This window comes from Amblyomma mixtum, chromosome 5 (genome assembly GCF_055824585.1).
Source record: "Amblyomma mixtum isolate Tamu chromosome 5, ASM5582458v1, whole genome shotgun sequence".
In the NCBI taxonomy this organism is placed as follows: Eukaryota; Metazoa; Arthropoda; class Arachnida; order Ixodida; family Ixodidae; genus Amblyomma; species Amblyomma mixtum.
The window spans coordinates 81,684,122-81,712,001 of record NC_143016.1 but is presented as its reverse complement, the minus strand read 5'-3'; the positions used below and the strand labels follow the sequence as shown (position 1 = coordinate 81,712,001).

Sequence of the window (27,880 nt, the reverse complement as noted above, 5' to 3'; positions counted from 1 at the left end):
TATAATGAAAACTTCGGGAGTTTCTTTGCATAGGAGGACAGTTCACTTGTTGAAGCTTACATTATTTCGTGCTCAAAAAAAAGAGGGGGGGGGGGGGGGGATTTCCATGGTTTGTACAGTGTTATGAGAGTTCTTCGGTTAGTGCAGGCAAGCTATCTGAACAGAAGCAAACAAGTAAAAAAAGCAAATGGCTCACTAGAAAGTAACACAAGGACTACATAAAATGCTCTATATATGATTCACAACAAAGAAGGCAAGAGAAACAAAATTCCACAGACATAAAAAGAAAGTGCAGACACCCAACTCACAATGAGAAAGCTCCGAACATCAGTGGATCCAAATATGCCGATGAGATTGGTGAGGAAGGCATTTACCGAGAAGCCGCCCTCTTGGTAGGACTTCATCATGCTCTCGAACAGAAACTGCAAGAAGCAGGAAAAAAGTTCACCACAGCCTGCACGACACTCCTGCTGTGAATTCAGAAATTATGTGTTTTTGTCACTCCCATAACAGCAAATGAGGTAAGCTAGAAATGGGAAGCTTTATTTTATGACATATCTCCCAACAGTTGGAAAAGAGAAAGGGAACAGTAATAGTTTCTGCTTACCTTGCCTACAAGGGGCCGGAACGTCTTCAGTATGACACCAGTGGAGGACCCCATACACTCGGCCATTTCCACAAGCTACAACAGAAAACCAGCACAAAAATATTTACACCTGCCCAATCTCAGTACTATATGATGAGTGATCGACACTACTCATGAGGCCACAGATGATGCCACCATAGAGTTTCTTACTATTACCTAGAGGGAAAGCTGGCGGCGTTGCCCTTCAGCCACCATGGACGCCCAAAGCATCATGGGGCGGTGAGCTACTTGTTGCGGCATAGTCGTAATTTTTTGGGAACATGGAGTGGCACTACTAAGACGTTTCATTCCGAAAACGCTGTTCGTGTGTGCGCAGACGACTTTCGCGTGAACGCAGTGGGCAAAACCCATAGTAGTGAAAACGCGACGACACACGACGCCAATAAGAGGTTTCACTTTTCCGAAATGCCATTAAAAAACCTCTTATAATATTTATGCAACAACATCTTTTTTGAAAACATATTTACTTTTAAAAGTGCGCCTGTTAATTACGAAATATTAGTTTTTATTGTGTTCATTACTTGGCCAATAGGAGAGCGAGTCGTCTCTTATTTTGGGCAAACTTTGCACTTAAATGGTTTTCTGCTTGTTTGTTGCAATCATTAGACAAGATTTTCAATGTTAGGACGTTTGTAGTTATCAAACAGCTTTATTTTTCTATTATTTTTTGGCTAAAAGTTGCAGTTCTGCAACAAGTAGCTCACCGCCCCATGATGCTTTGAGCGCCCATGGTGGCTGAGGTGGTCATGTGGGGTCTCCATGCAAACTCCCATAGACGGCTTGCCAGCTTTCCCTCTAGGTAATAGTAAGAAACTCTATGGATTCCACTCGTGATTGCCACGGCTACTGCACTGCCACCAAGCAAACACAAATAGTTGCAGTATCCTATAAATAGCATGGATTAATAGCAGAAGGTAAGTGTACTCTGCATTGCGGTCTGGGTTAGGGCCTCCAGCTCGAATTTAGTAGTCCGATTTGACCTCTGCCAGAGGGTAGAATCCAGGGTAGCACGGACATAAGATGGCTGTAGAATGTCCGTGCATGCATACCTATGTATATAGTTGTCTTTCTGCTGCAGAATGGGACATGCGGACGGGATGACTGCACAAACATCAAACCAGAGGAACCAGGCTAATACAGATAGAGATATAAAAGATGCAAGCTAGCACGTTTTCACAAACATGGTGCTTGGCCATAACAGCCACAAATGAAACTCCAAAGTTACCATAGGCCGTAACAATATGTCTAACGAATGATAGTGAAATTTGGCTGAGATGCTCACGATGGCATACACTAATAATGTACTCACCCGCCAAGCTTGAGGGGTGGTTGCAGGCTTCCTTTTAAGTATGTCTGCCACCATCAGGTCTCAGCCACAAGTTTCAATTCCTTACTGGATACTGGACTAACTACTTTCCTTGTGTCAAATTCCCTCCCTTTGCAGGGTCGCAAGTTTCTAATAAGAATTTTTACGTCATTCCTATACTTTCTCTATCACGCCCCTCTGCGACTCAGCATGAACTGTGACATGTGATTATCCGTAACTTTGGTGCCAGGTGAAAAAGACCTAAAGTGAGGTGTCCATAATTCCACATTCCCAACAGGAATTCCTCAGCAAGGTCTCTCTCTCTCACCTGGTAGCGTGCAATGTCAGCCACGCCGGCTGTGCGGCATAGCAGATGCTGCAACAAGCACAGCACAGCAAACTCTTGCAATTCCTCGCTCTTCGAGTCTTGTCCCACACAGCCCACAGCCATAAGCAGAGTGTCTTGCAGACGGGAATTCTCCGACTGCCAGGCATTGCTCAGAGCCTGCTTCAACCGTGGCGCAATGGCTTTGTGAACGCTGGGGTAGCCCCACGACACCAGGGCTTTCAGTGGTTGATCCCTGCAAGAGGACTGCACTTTCATTTGGGGTCAACTTTCTCAGTGCGCTAGTGCACTTACAGTGGCCATTACCCGCATTCAGCCATTGTGTGTTTGTCTGCTTGTCTGTTTGTTTGAAGCCAGTTTTGTGGCAAGCTGCTCACCTGCCCTCTGAGTGGTGGGCAACTTGCCCAGGTGTATGTGCGTGTGTGTGCATGTGTACATGCCTGCATGCATTCGTGCATGCATGTAATACCTAGCAACCTTCCCTCCGTGTCAGTTGGCAGCTCATTAATCGTGAGAGGATGCTACTCAAGTGCCACTGACAACAGCGTGCCATCACGTGCGTGCGTGCGTGGAGAGAGAGTGTAAATGTGAAGTAACAAGGTTTGGGACATTTTGTACACAGCAAAAATAACAAAAAGGATTACTTGCAGGGAGGAAAAGTTTGCAAAAAGTAAAGCCTTAACACAGCACTGACCATCTCAAAAAGAAAGTGTAAACAACAGATAGTAGCAAACGGCAGACCACCACCTTGGTTCAGTTTTCTTCTGGCCTAAATGAGTTATTTAATCAACAACAGCAGACAAAGACTGCCCACCCCTAGGAGGGTGCGCAAGTTAATAGCATACTCTAACGCATTTACACCACGATACTATGGGAGAATAATCTCTTGACCAAGAAACTGGGCAACTTTTTAGCGCAAGCAAACACTAAATCATAATTGAATACTAGGATGAAGGTATTCATTGGCATGCCCACAATTTAGCAGCTTTTTTTGAGTAAAAAATATAATAAAAGACTTATCTGCTTTCACTACTTAACAGCTCAAAAAATATTGAGCGCTCTGGCATGCATCAAAAGCTTAGCAAATGGCGAACTTGGCTATAGCAACATCAAAGGCTGCAGGAGGCTAAGGTAGTAAAATGCATTCACGAAAAATCCTGAGAGAAAAAGATCTCTTTGGGTAAAAATTGCCAGTGCTAGAACATTAAAAACAGCTTTCCTCGCCAAATTTTATGCCCTCTATTATGATGGTCCAATCAGCGTATAGTACACAACTGTTCACTTAATATCTGCCCTCGTTTAACATTTAATCTCAGGAATGTGCTGCCTGGGCTCACCTAAACCAACCTCAGCTCTCCCTCAGTGGTAGATTTCCAAGGCCGAAGAAGAATATCAATGTCCTCACCCAAACTTCATCCTGACAAGGTAATCGGAGTCCTCCAGGAGGTTCAGCAGACCACCAACCAGGGCATCATCCATGTGGAGATGACGAAGGACTCCGGGGAGGCGAGACACCATGGCTGCACAGACGGAGATGTAACAAGTGTCCACAGCTCGCTCCGATTCATGTACCACAATCGGCAATACACACACACCCTCACCTTTCCGAACAGAACTGTGACTGGAACCGCAGAACTTGATGACACAATCGCTCATGAGTTTGCATTCACTGAAAATAGGAATTACTGAACGGTTGCCTAAAAGAGAGAAAAAAAAAGATGTATTCATGTATACAGGGTGAGCAAATGAATGTCAAATAAAGCGCGGAGCAAGTGCAACAAAATGCTCAAAGCTACCCCATGCACAACTGGTGCGAATCAGCTCAGGGTGATGTTATCCACGTATGTGAAGCGAATTCGTGGCAACGATTAAAGGCTTTTGTCTAAACTGACCTGCTTCACACGTACTGCAGCGGACAGCACTTGGTTGTTTCCAGTCGCTCCCACATGGCAGGCTACAAAATGAGATGCACAGTGAATGACTTCCCTAAGTATTCCCAACTAGGATATTTTAAAAAGGCAAGCATGAGTGCTTATCAGATAGCTATATATCGATACCAGCAAAGCAGTACTTGCCTTTTGGCCTTTCCTGACAAAACACAGCAGAGGTCACAGATACATTCAACCCATCCCAACAGGCTCTGTGCAGACGCAGTCTCAATGGCCGAGCTGAGAATGAACAAAATCAAACAATAATTAAGTGAAATTAAAAGGCATTAAGCTGTAACCCAAGCTGCAAAGACATTTCGCGATTTTCAGCTGAGCTCCGCAGCTTTTATTCATTTCGTAAAATGCAGAAAAAAGAGAAAACGTCAGCGGGCTCTATCCATCAAGTGAGTCTTTAAGTGAGCTATACCCAGTGACTACCTAATATCTCGAGCATAGTTTTATTTTGACGTAATTATGCTGCTAGCTAGGCTACATGGCCAGGCAGAACCAAGCGCACTGTTCCGCTGGGCTTTGGTAGAATAGGCAACTTGCTGTTAGTCATGCAATAATGACATCGCAAATGACACCACAGAGTGCAGGTGATACAAAAAGGACTCCTCTCATGAAAAGTGTGCGTGCGTTTGAATGCATACAAAAGCAGTCAGCACAGTACAGGGACTCCAACAAACTTCAGTCTCTAGGAGCAAACAGGCAATGCGTGAAATCGCCTCAAAGTTGACCTTCAACAAAAGTGAGCCTAATCTTACAGAATGCAAGATGAACAGAACATATGTAAGTGCTGCATATATAATGACGACTAGCCAAAGCAAGAGTCGATTTAGAAGATAGGCAAGCAATCCTTCTCAAATCCAAACCTTGCTTTGTTAAGGGGTTACGTAGCTTTGAAATCCTAAAAACTTGTTAAAAAGATTGATTTTTTTAAAATTGATGTATGCTCTTGTATCTTGCGTTGTATGTGCTGTTCCTAAGTTTCATTGTTGCCGTCGATCGGGAAGTACTCTAAAAAATTGTTTCGTGAACCGTGGCAGCTGTGCACTGCAGGGAAACGATCAAACAACACGCATTCTCTTCGTTACAGTTTTATGCCCAGGTATTCACCTAGCGGAGCAGATTTCTTCATCCCAACTGTTTTATTGATTTTGACCAGGTTTGTTTTGTTGCACTCCTAGGACCATAGTGCAGGTGACGGTATTCTTTGTACATCAAATTTGGGAACTTTAATTTCTTGTCTGAAATTTTCTTCTCACTGCAGGTATGTCAACGAACACTGCATCGCAAAAACTTCAAAGCCGAAATTTGTGTTTGCGAAAAAAAGAATTATAAGAATGTCTTGACCTGTAGCATACCAGTAAGAACGCAATAACTGCTGCACCAGCCAACTCTGCAGCCATTTCAGAAGATTCAGAAAAAAAATAAACATCACAAAACAATTTTCTAGAGATATAACAGTGATATTTTGTGAGATTAATCAAAATATTATTTTCAACATGCTCAAGCAATTTCATGTAAATACACCAAAAAAAAAAAATTGGCAGTGGCTTAGCTGTGGTTAAGCCTGGATATACAAGCGAAAAGCTGCATTTATGCTTTGTTTGACGTCATGGCTGTCGCAGTTCGCACACAAGGCACTGGGAGCACCACGATAGCGGTGTAGATTTTGAGCCAACTCCCTCGCTATCACTTCTGGGTCTTCTTTTCTTCCTTCCATGGCGAATGTCTGCACCTCTTCTACGGCAGCCGCCGCCGCTCACGCGTTATCACAACGCCTTGCGAAAGAACCTTCTCTTGGGACTGCGGCGGAGACCGCGTGGCAGCGGCGAAGGGTAAACCGGTGGCGAGGAGGAGAAGGGAGGGGGTGGCGAGGAGGGAAAGGGCGCGCTACGGCGGCGCCCAGGGGTGGCCCATGCAAAGCGCAGTGTTGACGAGCCTAGTGAAGCTTTTCACTTCAAAAAAACTTCACTGAAAGCAGTATTCTCCTTTAACGGGCGGGAGACACAGGTCTTGAAATGTTAAAAAAAAAAAAGAGAGAAAATTTTGATTTTTCACTATACTCTAATCTACCTACAAAGTTTCAAGGTCTAATTTTACCTCCAACTATTAAAAATCAATATATTTGATGCCTCTGAAGTGCAGAAATGGTAACTGTGGAGCAAAATGTGGCAGAGCTTCACACCTGTTGATTCCTACAACCTTGTCCCCGATGGCCGCCATTGTCTTCGCTCTTCCCTACATCCTGGTATTACTCACTGTTGTGAAATCCTCTCAGAATGTCTGCATTCCTCAGTTTTCTGAGGCCTCTACAATGACCTCCAAATGGCTGGTGCGCAACCATGAAATGCAAATTTCTCAACTTTGCGTTTTTTTGCCAACATGACCAGCCTTACGGAAGTTTTCGTTATGGTATTACGATGCAACTTTAATTACTCTTATATCCTTGAATTCAGAAAGAAATAAACTATGGAGCTAGGCTATTTTTTTATGGCTGAGTCAAACATACCAAATTTTGTGAACAGTAATGTCATCTAATTACATTTCATAATTACAGGGCTTCAACACAACTGAACACTTCTATATGATGACGTGCCTCAATAACAATATAAATAGCACAGCTCCTCATAGCAGTTCTTTGGCTACAGCTTCATTTCAATCGAAACTAAAAAATATTGAGGGAAAGTGTTCTAACGACCCGTAAGAAATTGCCTGATCAGGCTTCAGTTATTTTCCCATATGGGAACTAATAGAGATATACTATAACTAATTATATTCTTGAAAGCAGGAGGAAGAAATACATATACACACACTTAATTTCATTACAATATTTCCATTGTCAAAAATTTCCATTTCAAGACCAGCATTTCATAAGTACAGAAAGTTGGGCTAGTTGGTGTGGATTCATACCAGCATTTCCCTTAATACACAGCCTAAAAGTTTTAAAAAGAGTAGGAAAGTGACAGCAAGAGTGAGACACTTCAGCCAAAGGCAGGCTTGATGCTTTCAACGATTCATGCACTTTGTTTTTACTAAGAGCCTGCGCTAGCCTAGGGAGCATTTAGCCTTACAAAAACACAGTGCAGAAGAAGGAAGACTTGCACACAAACACTTGGCATAAATGTGAAAAGTCTGGGCAGAGCGGCTGTCACCAGCAAAAGTGCACAGAACAAGAGAGGCAGAATGAACCACCTGAGATTCTGAGTTACAGCTGTGGATGCAGTCCTCCGCAATACGCAATGGCACAGTGCCTGCAGGGCAGCCTTCTGAACATCACTCGAGCCTTCAGTCTGCAAACCAGCAAAAACATTGATGGTGCTATTGGCATTGCTATTGTGCTATTGACACCCAGCAACAGATGTTAGAAAACAAGCCCGCTGCAGTTACTGTGTCGTGGGACCAGGAGATTTGCTTGAGCTGAAAAACTTGAAACTTGAGAGCTCATCTTGAGATAAACTTGAGCATTTGAAAGCAACATAATGTGCAATTACTAGTACTCGGATCATCATCATCACCATCAGCCTAACTACGCCCACTGCAGGGCAAAGGCCTCTCTCATGTCTAGCCAATTAACCCAGTCCTCTGCCAGCTGCGGCCACCGTATCCATGCAAACTTCTTAATCTCATCTGCACACCTAACTTTCTGCCGCCCTCTGCTTGCCTTCTCTTGAAATCCACTCTATATACAGTGCACTAAGAATGCATATGGCAGTTTTGATATGCAAAGACTAATTTTAGTTTCTATGGCTTCTGATATATGCACACCATTTTCCACAGCTTATAATTCAATAAAACATCATAAACAGATGCTGCTTAATGACCAGACTAGGGGTCTTTTAATTCAATCAGACTGGCTTCAAAACAATAAGCTACACTAAGAACATCAATTTCACTAAGAGAAAGAACTTGCGCACATCTGTTCCTCCGACATGCGTCTGAAGATTTTTCTTGATGATACAAACTCTCAGTGCAATTAGCTACATAAGTAAGATCAATTAGCCGCTTTCAAAAGCCCATTATTCCATGCCAGAGGCAGCCAAAGAGTACACACAAGTGCTTGGTGCAGCAAAGGTTCCACATTGAAGTTTCCACGTGGCAGGAAGCTGGCTACAGTTAGGCTTGTGCAAAGCACGGCGTCGGATCCTTCTCCATCAAACTGTAGCTTTGTCCCTGTGGACTCTGGTCCAGGCATCTTTCCCTGTAATGTGCATTCAGAATTGATACCACACACATTGTCTACAAAAACTAATACCTAATGAATTGGAAGATTTCATTCGGTGATCATGCTTTACCAACCGAGTTTGTCTAAGCCAAAGGAACGATCACAGGCATTTATTCCCCACCAAGAAACTCTAGAATGTCATATAGACAATGCTCTCTGCTAACCTGCAGCCAGTTATAACCCTAACCTTCATTGTAATTGGTCATCGCTGCCCTCTTTATCATCATCATCAGCCTGATTATGTCTGCTCCGGGCCAAAGGGGCCTTCCATTGATCTCCAATTAGCCCCGTCCTGTGCCAGCTACTAAACCAGCGACCAGGAAAATTTCCATTACTTGATAAGAGCACATCTAACTGTCAATATGCTGGCACTGCCCTAATTTAAAACATTGAGCCTTTCCATCTTTTATCACTTAGTCTGCCATCATGCACTGCAAGTCCAGAGAAAGAGCTCCATTACCGAGACAAGAAGACAGCTTATTAACAAATAAAAATCACTGCATAATAATGGACAAAGCTGGAAATGGGTGCCTGATCAATAGCTAAGCAATTACAGCTGAAAACAGCCACTCAATGAAAGGCAAGGCCAATTGACAATGCTACCTCAAAGCTCCACGAGTCAAGGTATGTTAGGTGATGCAAGCAATTTTGAACGTCAGTGGTAGTATAGCAGCTAGACCATTGAAACCCGACTACTACTACTGACTTCCAAAAACTGGACTATTTACGCCACCCACCATTCCTCTGAACTGTCACTAGTATACCAGTTGATAGCGGCAAAAATCATTTAATTTCTCTGGAATAGTAGCAGTGTACTTGCTTTGCTTCCCTTATATGGCATTCCACTTTCGGTACAGCCTAGTCCTCTCAAGTAAAAATTATAAACAAAACAGCAGTAGCAGCTCTCAACCAGGAACTCAAAAATATGCATGCTGCTACTGTAATTAACTTGCTTGACCATCTTTTTCCCAATAAAGGTTTGCTCCCAATGCTATAAATATGCTTGAGGAATTCAGCAAATAAAGAAAGTGTGCCAAAAGCATCCAAAAAACTGCAGTGTAAAAGAGAGCAATGCACAATATGCCAAACATTAAATAACCAACCGTCAATAATGTCCACCAAATCATACAAACGTAAATAGACACTAATCTAATCCATAGTCATAGCAAACTGAATTAAGTATTCCCTAAAATTAAAGGCATGTAACTCAAATTAACACATAAACCGTTATGCGCTCACAGATCAGTTGTTCAGTGCATGACAAAAATGGGTACAAGAAGTTTCCCGATATATTTATTACTAACAAGACAATACATCTGTAATGCTATTCTTACGGGCTTCTTTTCATCATGTTTAATACACAGACATGGTATGCATAGTAAACTGCAAATAATAAAGAATCTAACCAAACAACTACGTTATATTTTTCAGGACCAAAGGCCAGAATGCTCACACGCAAGCTAACTCCCTCACAAACACTTAAAAACTTAACAAAATTGAGAAAATTAGTAAGCTGCATCAGCTAAAAAGACAAAGCGCAACATATTGTTAAGACCCACATTTTGCCATCAGAAAATTTTGCATCACAATTTACTCATAAACAGTTTTTCAGACAACATCAATAGCGTCTACACCATACAACCAACCAAGACACACCTCAAATTTTCCCATAATAATTGAACAGGAAAAAAGCTTACAAATCGTGTGTTCCATCCTATTGAGATAGCAGGTAAAAAACAAAGGAGGTCACTCGCACTTGGGATATCTGAAGAAGAAAGTGCAACAGAAATTTCAGGAAAAGAACAAATTTCTTGCTCAGAATGTCCCCCAAGAGTCAACAGAGCCAGAGAAACAGTGTTATATTAACTAGCTTACCAAAGCTAGGAATTAATTACCTCTTTAAGAATGTTTCAAAGCCAACCTGCACTTATTCCAATGTAGACTGAACATGATTATTACCATGCTTGTATTCTTTTTTAAGTTTTGGCACATGCATCCCTCCCTTTTGCACGCTTCTTTTCCAATTAGCTTCTTTTCCAACACAAGAGAAGAAATAACTCACCTTGCACAAGTCAAACAAGGCCCAAATCTACATTCCTTCAACATATAGACCAACAAGTGTTTACAAACATAGGGGCCCTCACAGGTGCTGGATGAGGCCAGGTGTACTGTTTACAAACACAGGGGCCCCACAGGTGCTGGATGAGGCCAGGTGTACTGCTTACAAACATAGGGGCCCCCACAGGTGCTGATGAGGCCAGGTGTACTGTTTACAAACATAGGGGCCCTAACAGGTGCTGGATGAGGCCAGGTGTACTGTTTACAAACATAGGGGCACCCACAGGTGCTGGATGAGGCCAGGTGTACTGTTTACAAACATAGGGGCCCTCACAGGTGCTGAATGAGGCCAGGTGTACCGGAGGAGCTGCTGTCTGCTAAGATTCCCTTCTCACACCATTTCAGAATCGCCTTCCATGTAAGGCTGTCTAGGCTCTCTAGTTTTAGCAACTGAATTTGTGAGCAAGAATTAAAGATCAGACTCTCATTACCTTGGCATCTCAGGAGCAGCACAAGAACGTGGAACACTTCACTGAGCAGCTCATCATTCAGCGGACGCTCCAGGCTGTCTCTGAGCAAAGCCAACACCATCCGCTCATTGCTGACACTCAGCTGAAGGCGCAACGTCTCCTCGGCCACAACAGCTTTTGTTTCCACCTGCGTCCCACAGCTGACAAAGAAACTCGAATTAAAAGCAAAGCCAAGCAATGACTACAACATGGACACAAATATTTGAGCCCTGTTTGCACCCAGCCAAAAAAAGCTTTGTCTCGCATATCCCAGAATATAAAACAACCAAGTGTTAACCCTTTCAGACACTATGCAGTACATAACTGTGTGCATGGTATGTGGTGTTGTGTTTTGTGATGCATAAGTGACTAAGGGTATCATGTGCCGAACCCAAGATTAAGCCCGTTTGTTTTTGTGTTGGATGTTTATATGGTGAACTCACAGCTTGTTCTTGAAAGCGGGCTACGCCTAGCCATGACTTCTCTGTTTCAGAGAAAATCAGCACTCTTCATAGACTGGCCCTGGGGTGCTGCTTCACTGAGCAGCGCGTGGCGCTTTTGTTGTTTGGTGCTTCATGAACAAGAACAACAGTGCAAGGTAAAGACACAGACGTAGAGAAAAGACTGGAAAAGATTTGCTGCCCCTCCTGTCTTGTCATTGTTGCCGTGCTTTTGCTCTATGCAGCTGTTTAATTTCTTTCTTTAGGTCAGCTGCTAAATATATAGTACACGAAAAATATTCCCCAAACAACGAGCTTGGCAGCACATTCTTTGAAACAGCCATAAAGACAGATTTTTATACTCCATAATAATATTTTTTTTTCTCATGTGTGTGTGTTTGGAAGGGGGGGGGGGGGGGGGGGGGTTCTGGCACGAAGAGGTGATATTTGGGCAAATCCTTTTGATTTCATTGTTTCAATTTCCAGCTATCATTATACTCTATACGAAGTTGTATACATACATACATGCGTGCAGAAAATTAACAGTTGATGTTTCGGCGTTTCACACTGAAAAACTAACAATCAGCTTTCCTGAGGACTGTATAAATCTCCTTACACTTGTCTGCCCAATCAAAAGCAGTTATCCTGGTGCAAGGCTTTTCTTTAGGCTTTTCAATACACACAAAAGTTGCTGGTCGAATTTGGGCTGTCATGCCACTTCCTGCAACATGTCACCAAACAAACACATATTTTCCAACTGTTTTTCCTCTCCAAGACAATTTCATGTTTACTGCCATTTCTTCGCCCCAAAAATGCTCCTAATGCACTTTTTCTCAGTGCAAGGCCTATTTGTGACATTACTATAATCGACCAAGACCAAAAAACACTAGAATACGGCAAGATTTCACAAATGAAAAATAGGGAACTTTCATCACTCTGTGAGCTTTAGATGTTGCAAGCAAGAATAAATATGCCATAGCCAAACACTAACTGCTGGACACATTTTTTGATAAAACTTGCGATCTATGCTTGGAAATATCAAATAATATTTTCTTGTTCACCATATCATGTTCTAGATACCACAGATTTTTCACTGCATCAAGCAGTCATAGCGTCAATCAGCCATGGCCATAAGAAAAAAAAAACATATAATAAGCCTTTAACTCATGTAACTGTAGTAAAAAAAACAATTAAAAACTTTCTCCCACTCTCAATATGTGAACAGACCGAAAAGTCTCACCAAGTGGCAGGTTGCAGTATCCAAAGCACAGCTTGCTGCAAGGCCTCTAAGCAGACAGCTACTCTCCTTAAACTCTCAAGGTGGGTATCCTGCAAGAAGAAGCGTTGCAGCTGTAAGATTCAACTCAAGATGAATGGAGCTCCCATGTGTTTCTAGAGACCCATGGAAGATGACGGTGGCAAACCATAACAGGCACCACCAGTGATGTGACTAGTTGTGCAGTTGTGAGAAAGAGACTAGGAGCTGCCATCATAAAGCATGTGGTCTTTTCTTTGATTCTATGGGCCCACCACAAGGCACAGAGCTTCACTGTTTGGTCAAGACAGTTACGAATACATACTCTATCCTTATTTCCGCAAAATATCCAACCTATTAAGAAGTTCTTTGGGTACAATTCCACTCTAAAGAACCTCGAAAGTTTCAGATAGACACACACATACCCGTATATAAAGGAGCCTGTCCAGTTTGATTCCGACAAAGCTGTCCCGAAGTGTCTTGACAATGGTGGAGTGCCTGAGCAAAAGGTCAAGAGAACTCAGTTCATAAAAAGAAAATTCTGGGTGGGACTACTGATAGAATTTATAGCAGAAGAGAAATATACTCCACCTTGGGGGATTCCCCTAAACATTTGGTCAACACTGTTCCCACTTCGAGTTATTGATCAATTCGCTCTCGCCCTACCATAAGCTTGCCGTCCCGGTTAGCTCAATTGGTAGAGCGACTGCTCCGGTGAAGCGGTGGTCCCGGGTTCGATCCCCGGACCAGGACGAATTTTTCTTTAACTACGAAGTTTCTGAGAAAGCTGTATAGCTTTCCTTTGTAGCCGTATGGCTGCGCTCGGGTGGATGTCAATGAGTAATTACTCCCTTATTACAAATCTACTCCACCTTGGGGGATTCCGCTAAACATTTGGTCAGCAGAAGAGAACTTACCGAATGTTTTCTTCACTCTCCTGTAGTTTAGCAAGTGCTTTCCTAGCTTCTATTGTCAAAACCCCAACGAAAGTTTGACTTGAAACCTGTAATAATAAGTGTTATTTTCATCAAGAATATTAACATGACCTGTGACAGCACAGCCTACGAGCGAGATGTACCATAAAAACACACAAAAAAGGCATGAGAAAACACAACATTGAAACGAGAGTCACTCATACAAGTAAGTATATTCACTATATTGATGAACTAAACTCCACACAATATTACAGCAAAAGAACAAGAAGAATACAGCCCCATAATTTGTATTTTTTTTCTTCCTAGGGATAGATAGCTCACAGCGGGGATCAAGTCTTTGATGGCTTCGAACAAACAAAAACTCTCCTGTAGCTTCCAGTTTTATATTAAAAATTAGGCAGAAGATATGAGAAAGTGGGAAATGTTAAATGCACACCAAATACTGATGCTTAGAACAAGACCCCAAAACGAAAACCTTTGGCAGAGGTACTGGAGACCGAGCCAAACCTGCACAGAAGGCTGCTGCTAGAGTCACTGCATATTCAGCAGACACGGGGAAATGTTAATGGCTCCCTCAGAACCCTTCCCTCTTCCTACACCCACGGTTTAAGTTCGGTGGCCCGGTGGTCGAATGTGCGGGTGTTTAAAAGCCAAGCTGCAACTCACCCGTAGTCGCAACCCAATGAAGAAACCGAATAGGTTTCGAAACATCGTGTTTTCTTACAAGAACTTCGTTGGCATTCTTTCCCTACATTAAAACCTCAAAACCATTCCGTAACTGTACTTCCCCGAAGCAAAAAAAAAAAAAAGAATTCACCTGATGTTTACTCTTGCATTAGTGCAAATTTCAGACAGCTGTGGTTGTGTGAAATGCTGATGCCACCTGAGGCATTTAGTAATTCTAAATAGGGGTGTGTGTGAGGCAGTGATGCAGGGTAGGCATGCATTGTACATGGCCATCCATGCGTTTGTGTGTGGCCGTGCATGCACAGTCACTCATCCATCCATATAAGGCAGGCAACCAGCATGACAAACACAACAGTGACGGCAGGTTTTTATTGAGTGTGAGTGACGCCACTCTGCTGTCACTTTTGGTGTCACTGTGTTCAAACTAATCAGTGCGACACGTTGCCACAATATCATGCATGACTTCACTAGGTTCTGATCAATCAGCGTGGCACACTGCACTTTCCTACTCTCCTCTCTTTCTCCTCACTCCTTCGAAGATGTTATGCCAACATCGACTTCGTCGCAGGGACGAAAAAAGCAGTCTCAACAGACGTCATCGCAAAATTTCTGGAAACACTCACAACGCTTGTGTCCGCAGCTTCCAGTAAAGGTGACAGGTTTCCTTGTAACTCGTGTAGCACGGCATCCAGGGGTAAGGAGTCCCAGCTTGCTGACAGCCGACCAAACCACTCTGCCGCAGCAGCCAGCAGCCTGGGCTGTTTCTGCAAGTTCTGCATAGCCTGCACATGAAGAGGAGGAAAACAGAACAATAAAGCTGTCGCGGCAGTCCGCATCATGACAAGACACACCTGGTGTTCCGTCTACTTAAAAACGTAAAGGAACACACAAAAAAAAGGTGTTCAGAACAACAATCTATAACACCATCTGCTGGGCTAGTTGGTTGGAACAACAATCTATAACACCATCTGCTGGGCTAGTTGGTTGGTTAATTGTTTTGTGTTCGCGCTGCTGATACATATGGATAACAATCTATATTCAGAAATCATACCACCTGGCATTTTGTTTTCATGCTTCAGAAGTTTATTTCGAGCGCGTGCGAACAAATACAGATGTTTCATTTAACTCCAAGCAGAATAATTTTAACACATTAAATAATCAACTGATATTCACAAATGTGCTCAAACAGGGTATCCCTCTGGGTTAAGAACGCAGCCTAAAAAAACTGTGCTCTGTAGCTATTACAGCAATTAAATAAAAAATCTTCATGGAATGAAACGAAACAATCTGAAATGCCAATTGTAGCCGGCATGGACCGATGCAGGCCTTCTGGGCTTGCCATCGTTTCCGTGGCTATTTAAGGTCAGTGCGGAACCCAATAAACATTCCATCATGATGCCCTTGATCATGGGCAAGTGTTGAGTGTATGAAAGTGCTGAACGGTCACATAATTTTTTTTTACTTACGCACACTTTTTCACAGCGGCTAAATTTGCTACAGCATGAAAGAGTATGGCAGCATTCATAATTATCTCTGCAAATATACTACTTTTCTGAGAACAGGGCTGCCACTATTTGCTATAAAATTTACAGCTAAGCTTCTACATTTCAGATACCCTTACGTAATGCACATACTGCTAACTTTGTAAATAACTTTTTCAACCACACTTTTAAGCTATTCAAGAGCAGCTCTTGCAGAAGGCAAAAGAATACAAAAGAAAATGATGTCATACCTTAGACAGACTAAGCAGCAGTTCTTCAACAGCAGGTGAAGGCACCCTGATCTTAGAGGCTGTCCCCAAGAAATCTACCAAGAGGTCCATCCCAGATGGCCTGAACGTTTCACATGTGAAACGAGAAGTGAAGAGAGAGGTAGGAAGACAGGTGAGCCTCTCAAACGGAAGTTGTCACTTGAAAAAAGTCAGCAAAAGAACAACTATATGAAGCATAACAGCGTTCATACAGATAAAAACATTGAATGCAAATGGTATACAATGCAATGGTATACAAGTATTTATGAAATAAATCCATAATAAAAGGATAAAATCAAATAATTCAGTGGCAAAAAAACAAACGATGTACTACGACACCAGCCTTCCAGCGTATTACCACATCATATACAAGATGTATTACCACATCAGCACAAAGGGCTCAGTGCCTTAAACTTTATTCCAAGCCTATTTTCCTCATCTGTCACTAACCTATATACTGTTACCACAGCTACTCACAAGTCAGCACAGCAGATGATTCTGTAACATAGAACTGAATGAAAAGAACTATAAAAAACAAGCGGCTCAAATGTTAAATAAGGCCAAGATAGCCACTGAAGTACAAGTGCTTACACAGAAGATCAAAAACGAAGAGAAATCAGAGGCATTGAATAACACACTACGCACTACACCTGCTTTCTCGCAATGCTTTAATAAGCACAAAAATGGACAGCACTGATCTTACTGCCTGATCGCCAGTACTAGTTCAGAGGAATGAATGGTTTTGTGAACCTATGCAAATATGACAATCTGTAAACACTGCTAGTGTTTTTATTGACGACAACGAGTGACAACGAGAACTCATAACTGGTCCATTTCTTTCTAGGCACAGAACTAGCACACTTCTAACAAGTTTTCCACTTTCTCTGTCTTCCTCCCCCAAGGCAGCCAACCGCACATCATGCCCGGCTAACCTCCATGCCTTTTCTTCCATCTTGCTCTTGATCCTCCCTCCCAGAAATCCTTTCAAGAAAGCCTCGGGGCGAAGGTTCAGCTGCGTTCCTTGTAGCGACGCAAACATTTCCAGCACCCAACAGTCACTATTGACAGTACACGAGAGGCACCATGGTAAAAAGCATTCTCAAATTAAAGATGGGAGATAAAAGCAGCCGACATGGAGTACTACAATGACAGTTAAAAACACAAGCACCATGACTCCACACAGAAGTAGCGGAGACTGTCGGCAGTTGTTCTGCTTGCGACAGACACACATTAACCTGCAGGTCTTAACGCAATGGACAGTAAGCTTACTTACGTTAAGGCTGTGCTGTCTGTGGCTACACACTGAATGAGGCCAACAAGAGACAAAAGAACGTGTGTATTGGTGGTCTCAGTCACAGGGTAATATTGCTTCAAGAAGGCATTCAAAGCTTCAAGGCTTGCCTGCAAATGAAAGAATACAAACAATACGCACCAAGCATAAAACAGCACATAATAAACATTTCAGTACAAGTGAAGCTTGAATAAGTAGAAATCTTATAACAGCTTCATAAAGACATGTAATAGGCTACTTCTTCAAGTGGTGCAGAAAACTTATAAAGTGAAGAAATGCCAAAAAAGTCCAATTATATTTAATTTTCCTTTTAATTACATCAGCATCAGCAATGGGCAGACTATATATACACATTACAGAAGGAGACAGACAGTACAGCATTATATTTATTATAATGCACTTAGTTTCTTGTTTACTTAATCACCTCTTCTCCAGCGTGGAGTAACTCACAGTGTATCACATTACAATATGACACTATTCCCTATTTAACTATCGCGAGAATACTGAAATGCAATTAAGCAGTGTTAAATAACGTTAACATATATTCAATAATATTAAGCAGCCAGACACACCTCCACAAGGTCACCACTATTCGCACCCAGTAGTCTACTAAGGGAGCGAACAAGCCTGTCTCGTCCAAGTCTGCGACCGCTTCCGAATGCAGCCATGTCATCAGCCAAGTGCACCAACAGCTTCCTGAAAAAGTACCAGAATGACATGACCTCCCAAACTCATTTACTTCTATGCTGTGCTCTAGTCCACCCACACTGTGCTGTGTTGCACCATACTCTAATGCCATGCTCTGCTTTTTCACACAACCGCACGGCACACATGTACTTCACCTCCTTTGTCGTATCTCTCCCGTGCTCCATTCTGCCTCTCTCCCATGTGGATAACGCAAGTACCCAGGTGCAACGGCCATGTAATGTTCTCTGTCCACTTGCTCCTGATATAATGTCTACAAATCACTGGAGAGATCTGACCTTTTCAAGATACTGTTACTCCCCCCCCCCCCCCCCCCCCCCCCCCCCGCACTCAAAGCTTCAAGCTTTGAAGCTTCATATAAGGATGCATTTGCAAGCAACAAATATTGCGTTACTATTCGAGCTTAATTCTTTAGTATATATAGCCGTTGACCGATTTTCCGAACTCTCAGAAGACCGCAAAAACATAAAGAAAATCAAATTTTCCCGTAAAAAAATAAAACACACTTTACGTCAACTTCTGCCAGTGTGGTGAAGGAGGAGGTCAGCAGTTTTGTGCACATTCCAAAGCTTTACATGACTAATAATCTCGGCATACGTCATGTACATAGACGATGGGCGACAACCGATTTCAAGAGCTCATTGCTTGATGGTTGTACTACCGTTGGCAGAACTGCGTGGTGCCCACCGCACAAAGTTTGAGAAACGAAATGGCAATGATGGCAATCAAGATAAGAAAGAACTGACACACGGCTGAATCAAGCACTCTGTTGGTGTTTGCCTTTGTAATCAGGCCTAGCAACCAGAGCCGAAACCAGTCTGAGAACTTTGTGGTGGTTTGCGTATAATAAGTCATAAAAATCAAGTTTTGGCAGTGTTAAAATAGAACAGTCAGGGCTGCGATGCATTTTATTGTGGGTGTGAGCCCCTTGCTTTGAAAAGGACTGTTATCTCCCTCCATTCATTCCGTCCGCCCTCATGCGCTTTGCTGTTGCCTCTTTGCATATTTTGGATGAACAAACTCGGCACAGATGAGCACAGCAACGTTTGGCTATGACTCAAGTTTGAGCAGCAGACTGCGTCCAGGAATAGTGTGACCGCAGCCACACGTGTGCAAAGTACGAACTCGCGGAGAATATGAGCCATTCAAGAGGTTCCCTTTCAGTTTGAATTCAGCTTATTCGATCAAGTTTCCAATCCCCCTTCAGGTCAGAATTAATGAGGTACCATTTAAACGCATTACATGGTGGCTTGCTTATTGCCAGCATTTCTGTGGCGAGTATGAATGAGGTTCGAAAAATCGAGCAATCACTTGCAATGAATTCAAAATTTTAGGTGCTCTTGTACATTGATTCCATGGGACATATCGCAGTGCTGCGATAAAGTTTGAATAATCAATCATGTCCAAAAAATCGGAGGTCTGTAGTTTTGGTCTGCAATGGCAAACTGCAGCTTCCGTTATGCAGCAAAGCATCAGTCTCTTCAAAAAGAAAAAGTAGTAACACTGCACAGCACAAAGGCACACTCATATATGCAGTGAGAATGCAAAGCATTTGTTGAATTAATCATTTGCCATCAAAGAGAGTCAACAAAGTGCCAGCAGAGATGTTCATTTCTGCCGAGGACATGACAGCCCTGGCTAGCACACAACACAATAACAAGCATACAAGGTCTTACTGCTACACCTCACAGTACTACTCACATTAATGAAAGCAACAGAGCCTTGCCACCATCGGGCAAGGAGATGTGGATGTCAGCCTGTTCAATTCTCAATCTTTCCAACAATTTCACATCCTGCTGGCCAGCAAATGAAATAATGATACCGAAGGGACACGTTGCTGTTTTTGCCCCAGTATTCATGACGCAGAATTGGTAGATGTCTGAAGTAAAAGAGAAGAAAAAGAATAAGTAAGACTGTGCAAGAACATCTGCAGGCCCAGTATTTAATCTTCACTGCAAAACATGCTGAAAACTTGCTTTGCTAGAAATTTTCACGCTCCACTGCAGTCACCACTGCTACATTTTCAATATACACTATAACATGAAAGTGCTATCAGGAAATTATAAAAGAATTCCATGTCTTCAACCATCTCCTGAAACCTCTACAAGTTCGGCCTGATTCTCACAGCTGGTCTCCTCCCCGGCGCGGCGGCGGCGGCGACGGAGCCGGGAACCGCGGCCGCAACGGAACGGATTTGTGTTCTAATCGAAAGAGGCGCCGGACACCGGCAAACCAGTTTGGGTGGGCGCTCGCTGCTCACTGCTCGCTGCTGCTCACTGCCCGCGCACCCACGCACCCGTGCATCGCCGCTCGCCAGCGCCATCTCTTGGTCGCGGCAAGCAAGCGGTGGGTCACGTGAAGCGAGCTCGCGCTTTTACTGGCTCGCTCTCCGGGGGGCAGGCTCCGTCGCCGCCGCTCAACGGAAACATAGAGCAGGACCCGGCGGCACCGGCCCTCCCGATTTGGGGAGAAAACGGTCCAAAAGCAGCCCCCTCCGTCGGCTGCCGGCGTGACGGAGGCGACAGAGCAAGGGAAAAACCGGCTGTGAGAATGTGGCCTTCCAGTGCTGCACTCGCTGTTCCATACAAGTTTCTACTAAGATGTCGGAAAAGGTGGGACACTTCCTGCACAAAAGTCGCATGTTTGATTTCATGTTGCAGTAGCTGAATTTTTTTAATCAGAAAAAAAGAATACAAAAATGCTCATGCACTGCAGCATGTGCTCCGATCCATGCTACATAATTTCAGGGATCCCAAACTTGTCTGAAGGCTTCCTAGACTTCCTCTAGTAGACCGACTACAGCAGATGTAAAGCCCCAAAGAAATCCATGGTTTAAACTGCGCAAAGAAGAAACAAGGACACAGCGGAAGAAAATACACAACAAAGGTGCTGTATTTGTTTCTTCCGCTGTGCCCTCGTTTCTTCTTCGAGCAGTTTAAACCATGAATCCCCACCAACTCGCCCAGTTCTCCGTCTTTATTGCTATTACTATGGTAAGAAATGAGGGCAAGTTTTCATCACTACTTCAGCACATCATCTATTTCACAATAAGTAAAAAAGTTGCCTTGCTTTCCATATCTGGGAGAACCCAAGAAGTTCATGATCACAGCTTGAACTGCCAAGTTTTTCTCGACTGCATGAAAGACATCCTGGGTAAAGATCCTGCCCAAAGCTAACAGTGAGCAATGAGTAAAAACCACGGTTGCACCGTCTCTGCGGAAACAAGAAGTGTCTTAGAAATAAGTGTCTGCTGCCTGTATCATAGATGCCCCACGAGTTATAGCAGCAGGCTATAATTAGCAGCTAGAAGCGTGGCAACAGAGAAGAATAGGTTATCAAACAAAGGCTCCAGCACAGCAACTAAAGAAAATATTAAAGCATATAGCTCTCTTGTTCACCTCCTTGAGCAGAAATAAAACCACGCACATATGCATGATTTCATGAGATTCCTCTAAGATTAAGACAGCCAAAATGAAGCAATCCTACTGTTATCATGCTGAAATTACGTTCTCACACTGAAAACAAATTGCAGAGAGAACATACGCGTAAATACAGGGTCTACAGCACATGGTGACAAGTTTCATCAAGTGCTGCCGACTGTTACAGAGATCAAACAAAGGATGGCTCAAAATAACCGAAGTTAAAATCGGCTTCTTTGAAAATGTGCAAACCTTCCTTCAAAAGCTCAGAAAGGCTACATCAAATATTTTTTCAGAGCATGATTGTTGTTCCCACTGCCAACTACTGCAGCACAGAAAATTGGTCGTGCATTCACGTGTTCTCAAAAATGATCCAAATGCATCTGCCACGCTAACATTTTAGGTGCAATATATATGACTGACTATAAGTTTGGTGTGAGTTCATTGATTCATTACGTACTGTTTCATTATATGCTTGTGTGGGAACAAAAAGAAAATAACCCCACTGGTTTCACAAAGCTGCTTCAGGTACCATGAGCAAAAAAGTCACTGCGACGGCACTCACCCATAAAAACCTCCAGCAGGTTGTCGAGAAACTGCCGCAAGAGTCTCATGTTGTGGCGCTTGTACAGGGTCAAGAGTGACTCCAGCAGCTGGCAGCAATGCCCACAGAGCACACCAAAGCCAGGTATGCTCATGAGCACAAGCAGCCTTCCAACAAGACTTTCGCTGAATCCTGGATGGTATAGAGAACGAGAGTGCACATGAAGAAATAAAAGAGAGGAAGAAATCCCAAGGTTAGCGTAACTGTCATTATACTTCTAAGAACACAATGTTTTGGACTTGGCAGCAAACATCATCCAGTGCTGTCACAGCTACTCCGAAATACTAAGAAACACTGCTGTACTAGATTTTTGATGAAAAAAGATATTATGTACACAGACAAGCACCCTTGTACAAAGAAATATATGCATCCCAAAAAGACAGCATTTCTATGGACATTTATCAGAATGGGCTATGGGCTCCACCATCAGTGCATCAAAGCTTTGGCATCCTACATCCTCACCTGTCCTGGGCAGGTTGCACACCACCTGGTGGGCAGGTGAGAGGTGAGAAACCTGCCACAAAACTGGCTTTAGACAGACAGCAGACAAACACAAAGACATACAACGACTAAATGCTGGAAATGGCCACTATAAGTGCTAACGCACTAAAAAAAAGAAAACAGCGAATAGAAAAATACAGAGGTCTCTCGTTAATTTGAACTCACTTAAATTGAACTGCTGGTTAATTCGAGCTGATGCTGAGGTCCTGTCAACATTGAGTGTATTAAAAACATTGACAGGACAGTTACCACTGGTTAACAGAAGATTCGGCGACAGCTGTTTAGGTATTTATACTTTAGAATATGTTGTGGTAGAGAATATGAGAGCAACCTCACACCTGTGTAGTTTAGGGTGCTCTTTTTAGTTTTCCTCACAGTCTTTTTTTCGTCTAGGTCTCCTCTCCAGACAGCTGCTCTAGAAGCGCAGCGCCGCCGATGGTCTCCTCCTCAGATAGCACGTTTCGCAGCAACTGCTGCAGATGGACCTTGCTAGATTCCTCCGCTCTCGCCATACCCTCCCTCCTCTTCCACGGCAACCACGTTTCAGGTGGTTACTGTGGTACACATTCCTACAATCTCGCCATGCCCTCTTCTTTCCACAGCAACCCTCCTCCTCCTCCTAGGGTAACTGCCCTCTGGCTGGTTCCCACGGAAACCACGTACCGGTTGTGCCTTCTCATGCTCCTGCCATACCCTCCTCCTTTCATAGTAACCACCTACCAGATAGTTACTGTTGTAACCACATTCTGGTTACACCTTCCCCCAATCTCACCATGCTCTCCTGTTTCCACAGTAACCTTCCTCATTCTTCCAGGGTAACTACCCTCCATGTGGTTTCCATGGCAACCACCAGCCGGTTGCACATTCTTATGCTCTCACCATACCCTCCCCCTTCTAAAGTAACCATCCTCCACTGGAGATTCCTTCATTCTCGCCACATTACCCTCCTTCCACAGTAACAACCTTCCAGACGATTCCCAGAGTAACCAGGTTACGCCTCCTTACGCTCTCGCCATACCTTCCTCCTTCCATAGTAAATCTTCTCGACCTTCCAAGGTTAACTGCCCTTCGGGTGGTTTTCATGGAAACAGAAACCATCTTACAGATGGTTCCTGTGGTAACCAACCACCCACTACACGTTACTCCACTTATATCGTACCTTCCTCCTTGCATGGTAACCAGCCTCCGAGTGGCTCTAATAGTAACGAGCCCGTAACAACTGTAGCTGCAAAATGCTCCCATTAATTCAAACAAATTTTTGGTTCCCGCCCAGTTTAACTTATCCAGAACCAACTGTATATTTTAACAACACTGACTTTTCTAGGCATGATTTCTAGAGATCACTTTAGAGTTCATGTTCAAAGGGTAAATATGATAAATACAAATGATGAAAATTTTCAACATCTAAAAAAAGTGAATGTAAGTCCTTATGGTCAATGCCGTGGCTAGTATTTTGAAAGACCACAAAGAACGGGACAGCAGAAGGAGTGACAAAACATACGCAGTTTGACAACTCGCAGATAATTTCGGATGATGGCCGAAGGCCATGGCCCAACTTTTTGTCAACACACAGCAAGCAATAAACTTGGCAAGCTTCGCACACCTTGCAATATGATTTGAACGTGTGCGGAGCTTAAGACATTGCTATGCGCAACATTGAAAAACACTCACGAAGGGCAGTTTGCTCAGTAGAATCCTTTTCGCTGTTCTCCTGGGGCAGAAAGAGAACTGGCAATGCATGGACGCAGTGTTGGACGCACTCAAGTAAGCGCTCCAACACCGGTCGAATCTGCTCGGCATCTGCGAATGCTGAGGAAACAACAGCGGCACGACACTCAACCCCAAAGTTACAAATAAAATTTGCGCATAAACGAAAACGTAAACTTGAGATCACCCATGCAAACGGATCAGCGTTGCAAACTAAACTTTGAAGATGGCAACGCAGTTGTATCAGGCAAAATGCCAACTGCTTGAAGAGCATACTTGAAAAGAGGAAAAAAAGGAATGTTGAAAGTTTAAGAAACTTGCTGCTACACTACGCGCAATTGCGTAATGACTTCAATGCTTGAGTAAAGCTCACCTTTCTCTGTGTCGTTCAACAAGGAGGTCAGAATATTGTCTAACATCTGTCTGTAGCGAGACGTTTGCTCATCTTGGCACTCCGTCACTTGCGTGGAGCCTTCCTGTATCTCCCTTATTGCTGACAGTGCTGTCAGAGAGTCTGAAGGATGTTTAAACTCCATTTACGCATTCGACCTTGTGTCAGCTTGTTTTCGAGACCACAGATCGATCAAGTGCCAGGTTTGCACTCTGCAACAAACGGCACCAAAGAAAACGTCTGCATGTGGTGCCGGTTGATTTTAATGAAGGCACAGATGACAATTACGCACAATTAGTTCGGCGCCATTCTCGCAGAACGGAAGAACGGAAGTTCAACATTCGCGGCAAACGTGCGGCCATGCGGCAAATCTTCGAACGGAAACGGTACGGCAGATGTGGCCAGGGTCACCAGTGCTGGCCAGTGCCGCTACGATTTGAACATGTCCATAGAATTATAAAATTGGCAAACGTGAACGACTTGTTTTGTAGCTTGGGTTGTTTTCGTCTGCACTAAACAACCTACAATATTTTTTTTTTGTTCAAAAACGAAACCGAAACTGTGTGTATGTTGCACTAGTCGATAGTAGTTGGCAGCCAAGCCAAAATGGACACGTTGCGGGCGTCGTCGCTATCGTAGCGGCTGGCGACTCTGTTGTGATAGTGATAGGCACGATATTAGTGAGCTGTGAGGTAGTGAACAAAGTCTCTTGAAAGGCTGACTAGAGACTTCGGTGAACAGGCCAAACGCAAACGTTCAGCTCAGTTTCTAAGATGAGTAAAGACGCATTTTTTGGCCTTCTATGCGGTTTAGCTCAGCGGTTGTATTATGGCAACGCCGATGCGACAGACGAATTGTTGAAAAATGAGCTGTATCCCTCAGCTTCGGACGCCGAGTTTTCGAAACTAGCCTCTAGGGCTACCACAGTGCTAAAGGTAAGCCCCTAATAAAGTAAATTTACTTGCAAAGTAGGGAAAGGGAATTCAAAACCACGTCAAGAGCAGTCATCTGTAGAGCTTTTCATGTCTGGTGTGGCAAGTTTCTTCAGTGTGTACTAGCTTGCTCTGTTATGCGGCAGCTTTTTAAACTTTTTTTTTCCCCTGTGCGATATGCTGTTTTGTTTCGTCCCATGGTATTACCTTGCAGTCATTTATTGCTGTTTCTTGTGACCAGACGCTTGCTGCGTCCAACATGGACTGGACCCAGCTGGAGGCATTCCTGACCTCGCAGACCAAACGCCAGGAAGGCGGCCTCACACAAGAGCAGGCCGAGAGCTCTTCCCGCTTCTGGAGAAACCACCGTGCGCGTGTGCGAGCCAGCGTCGTGGCCCAGAGCCGTTGGAACCACGGCCTGGACTCTTGTTCGTGGAGAGTGGACCTCGAAGGCCCCACTGCGCAAGTCTCCATGGGACAGCTGCAGTTTCAGCTGGGCAAAACAGAACTCGAGTCCTTGCTTCAGAACATTGCAGCTGTTCAGGTCGCCCTAGACAAGCACTGCCCGAGGGCAAAGTGACTGGCAAACTGGAGTGTGAATGACAGCAGGTGCTGAAACAGCCCAATATGGCTGCTGCTGGTGCTTAGAAGTCGTGCAGATCAACACAGTATTCGGTCAGCATGTGTCGTATGAATGGAGCCTACTGAAAAACAAAGACAGGCGACAAAGATTTAAAGAAAGATTGACTGAAAAAGATATAAGATGCGTATTCATCACTGTTTTTCACTTTTCGTGCGCTTTTTCTATTCGTATACTGAAGTATGTACCCCTCCCCTCCTCCCTCTCCGTACTCCTTGGCGAAATGTATACACAGGTGGAGAGGCTATGTCACTTACTGAGCGAATATGCTGAAAAGAATGACTTCGTGGTTGTTAAGATATTAAATAATGAAATGAACAAAATAAACTGAAAAATACATGAACTCATGGTAGACATTCATGAGGTCCTTAGTCGAAGTTAGAGGAAATAATGGGCAACACAAAAATTTCTACAACAAGCTAACAATTCAAATATTATAAACTCATTACAAACCCTTTGTTTGTAAAAACCACTGGACAATGCAAACATTTCCACCATATGGTGATAGTTCGAAAATAAGAGATTTTAAACTCTTTGTGTTTAAGAAACGCTGCGAATTACCAACATTTCAAAAGTTAGGCGGATTATAAACTCTGTCTTTCAAAAATGGTTACAAACTACTGAACTTGCTTCAAAACAAAAAGACAAACTGGAGTCAAAGAGCAAAGGTTATGATGTTGAAGTGGTAACACTGAATCTAATGCAAATTTTATGGCAGGGGATTCGAGATCGGGGGCTGTGACAGCTTGCAGAAAGGTGGCCTGTTTTACTGTTATGAAGTTCACTGTCCTTTGTTTTATACAAATCTGCCGCATAATCAAAATGTGTTTCACGCAGTTCTGAATAAAATTTTTAAAGGTATGTTCATAACAGATATTTTGGGTCAGGATATGATCTGGGCAGTTGCGGCGGGTTCAAAGTCTTAGAAAAGACTGTGCACCATAGAAAAGCATGCAGTTATTAAGTGGCTATTCATTTGATTTTGCATAGAGACTTTTAACAGGAAACGTTCGGAGAGCTGCAGTTTCCAGTCGGGTCCCATGATGGTGTACTGGATTTAAGTTGTCTGTCTCTGTTGTTAGTAGGCAGTTTTAAGGCTTAATTTAAGGCTGTGCTCTTTTTCCAACCGTTATGCAACTGTAGTTCTTCGGTCAAGTTGTCCAAGACCACATGAAAGAAGACATGCTGCCCCCTGACCCCATCACTTGATCTCCGGGGGGGGGGGGGGGGGGGGTCAGGCTGAAGTTCCTCCAACCCTCCCAAGGTTGTTTGCTTATCAGGTTATGCCTGAGAAGAGCTCGGGTTATAAAAATGTCTCTGTAAAGGGGCAGTCTTGCAATCAGCTAATAACCCAGTCATGACCGGCTCCCAAGCCTTCCACCAAGTTTGGCCAGTTGTGACCAGCTCCCATGCCTTACACCAAGTGTCATAATAATCGCCACAGTAACTTGGGCATGTAGGTAGGGAAACTTTAATGATTAAAGGGGAATGTTTCTTGAGGCTTGTGGGTGGCGTTCTCATTCCAGGGCTCCACTGACTTGAGCTGTCAGATGGACCCGTTTTATGAGGGCTCTTTGTCGTCGATACGATCGCTGGTCA

The 27,880-nt window shown here is 43.5% G+C and overlaps 2 protein-coding genes across 2 annotated transcripts in view; one reads left to right on the top strand and one right to left on the bottom strand.

Annotated features, from left to right (window-relative positions):
* mei-41 (ATR serine/threonine kinase meiotic 41) overlaps positions 1-25,115 on the bottom strand; it is a 76,798-nt gene extending 51,683 nt beyond the window's left edge. The window contains exons 1-21 of the mRNA XM_089545281.1: positions 24,692-25,115; positions 24,283-24,420; positions 22,072-22,242; positions 19,789-19,966; positions 17,955-18,078; positions 17,365-17,492; positions 16,074-16,173; positions 14,965-15,123; positions 13,637-13,722; positions 13,145-13,217; positions 12,705-12,793; positions 11,007-11,185; positions 10,155-10,222; positions 8,287-8,433; positions 7,428-7,525; positions 4,374-4,466; positions 4,191-4,252; positions 3,704-3,995; positions 2,281-2,533; positions 608-682; positions 309-422 (exon numbers count right to left, since the gene is read on the bottom strand). Coding sequence (XP_089401407.1) covers positions 309-422; positions 608-682; positions 2,281-2,533; positions 3,704-3,995; positions 4,191-4,252; positions 4,374-4,466; positions 7,428-7,525; positions 8,287-8,433; positions 10,155-10,222; positions 11,007-11,185; positions 12,705-12,793; positions 13,145-13,217; positions 13,637-13,722; positions 14,965-15,123; positions 16,074-16,173; positions 17,365-17,492; positions 17,955-18,078; positions 19,789-19,966; positions 22,072-22,242; positions 24,283-24,420; positions 24,692-24,854 — 2,790 coding nt within the window. The 5' untranslated portion in view covers positions 24,855-25,115. The remainder of the gene's footprint in view (positions 1-308; positions 423-607; positions 683-2,280; positions 2,534-3,703; positions 3,996-4,190; positions 4,253-4,373; positions 4,467-7,427; positions 7,526-8,286; positions 8,434-10,154; positions 10,223-11,006; positions 11,186-12,704; positions 12,794-13,144; positions 13,218-13,636; positions 13,723-14,964; positions 15,124-16,073; positions 16,174-17,364; positions 17,493-17,954; positions 18,079-19,788; positions 19,967-22,071; positions 22,243-24,282; positions 24,421-24,691) is intronic.
* Positions 25,116-25,323: 208 nt separating this feature from the next.
* LOC149342804 (COMM domain-containing protein 1-like) lies at positions 25,324-27,142 on the top strand. The gene is made up of 2 exons (XM_089545280.1): positions 25,324-25,644; positions 25,883-27,142. Exons 1-2 carry the CDS (start codon positions 25,483-25,485, stop codon positions 26,219-26,221), a joined length of 501 nt encoding a protein of 166 aa, XP_089401406.1. The 5' UTR covers positions 25,324-25,482; the 3' UTR covers positions 26,222-27,142.
* The last annotated feature ends 738 nt before the right edge of the window (positions 27,143-27,880 follow it).

Excerpts from the sequence above, each read along its gene's own strand:
- LOC149342804 (XM_089545280.1), top strand. The coding sequence starts at position 25,483 with ATGAGTAAAGACGCATTTTTTGGCCTTCTATGCGGTTTAGCTCAGCGG. Across the intron at positions 25,645-25,882 it reads GGGCTACCACAGTGCTAAAG|ACGCTTGCTGCGTCCAACAT; the intron begins GTAAGCCCCTAA and ends TCTTGTGACCAG.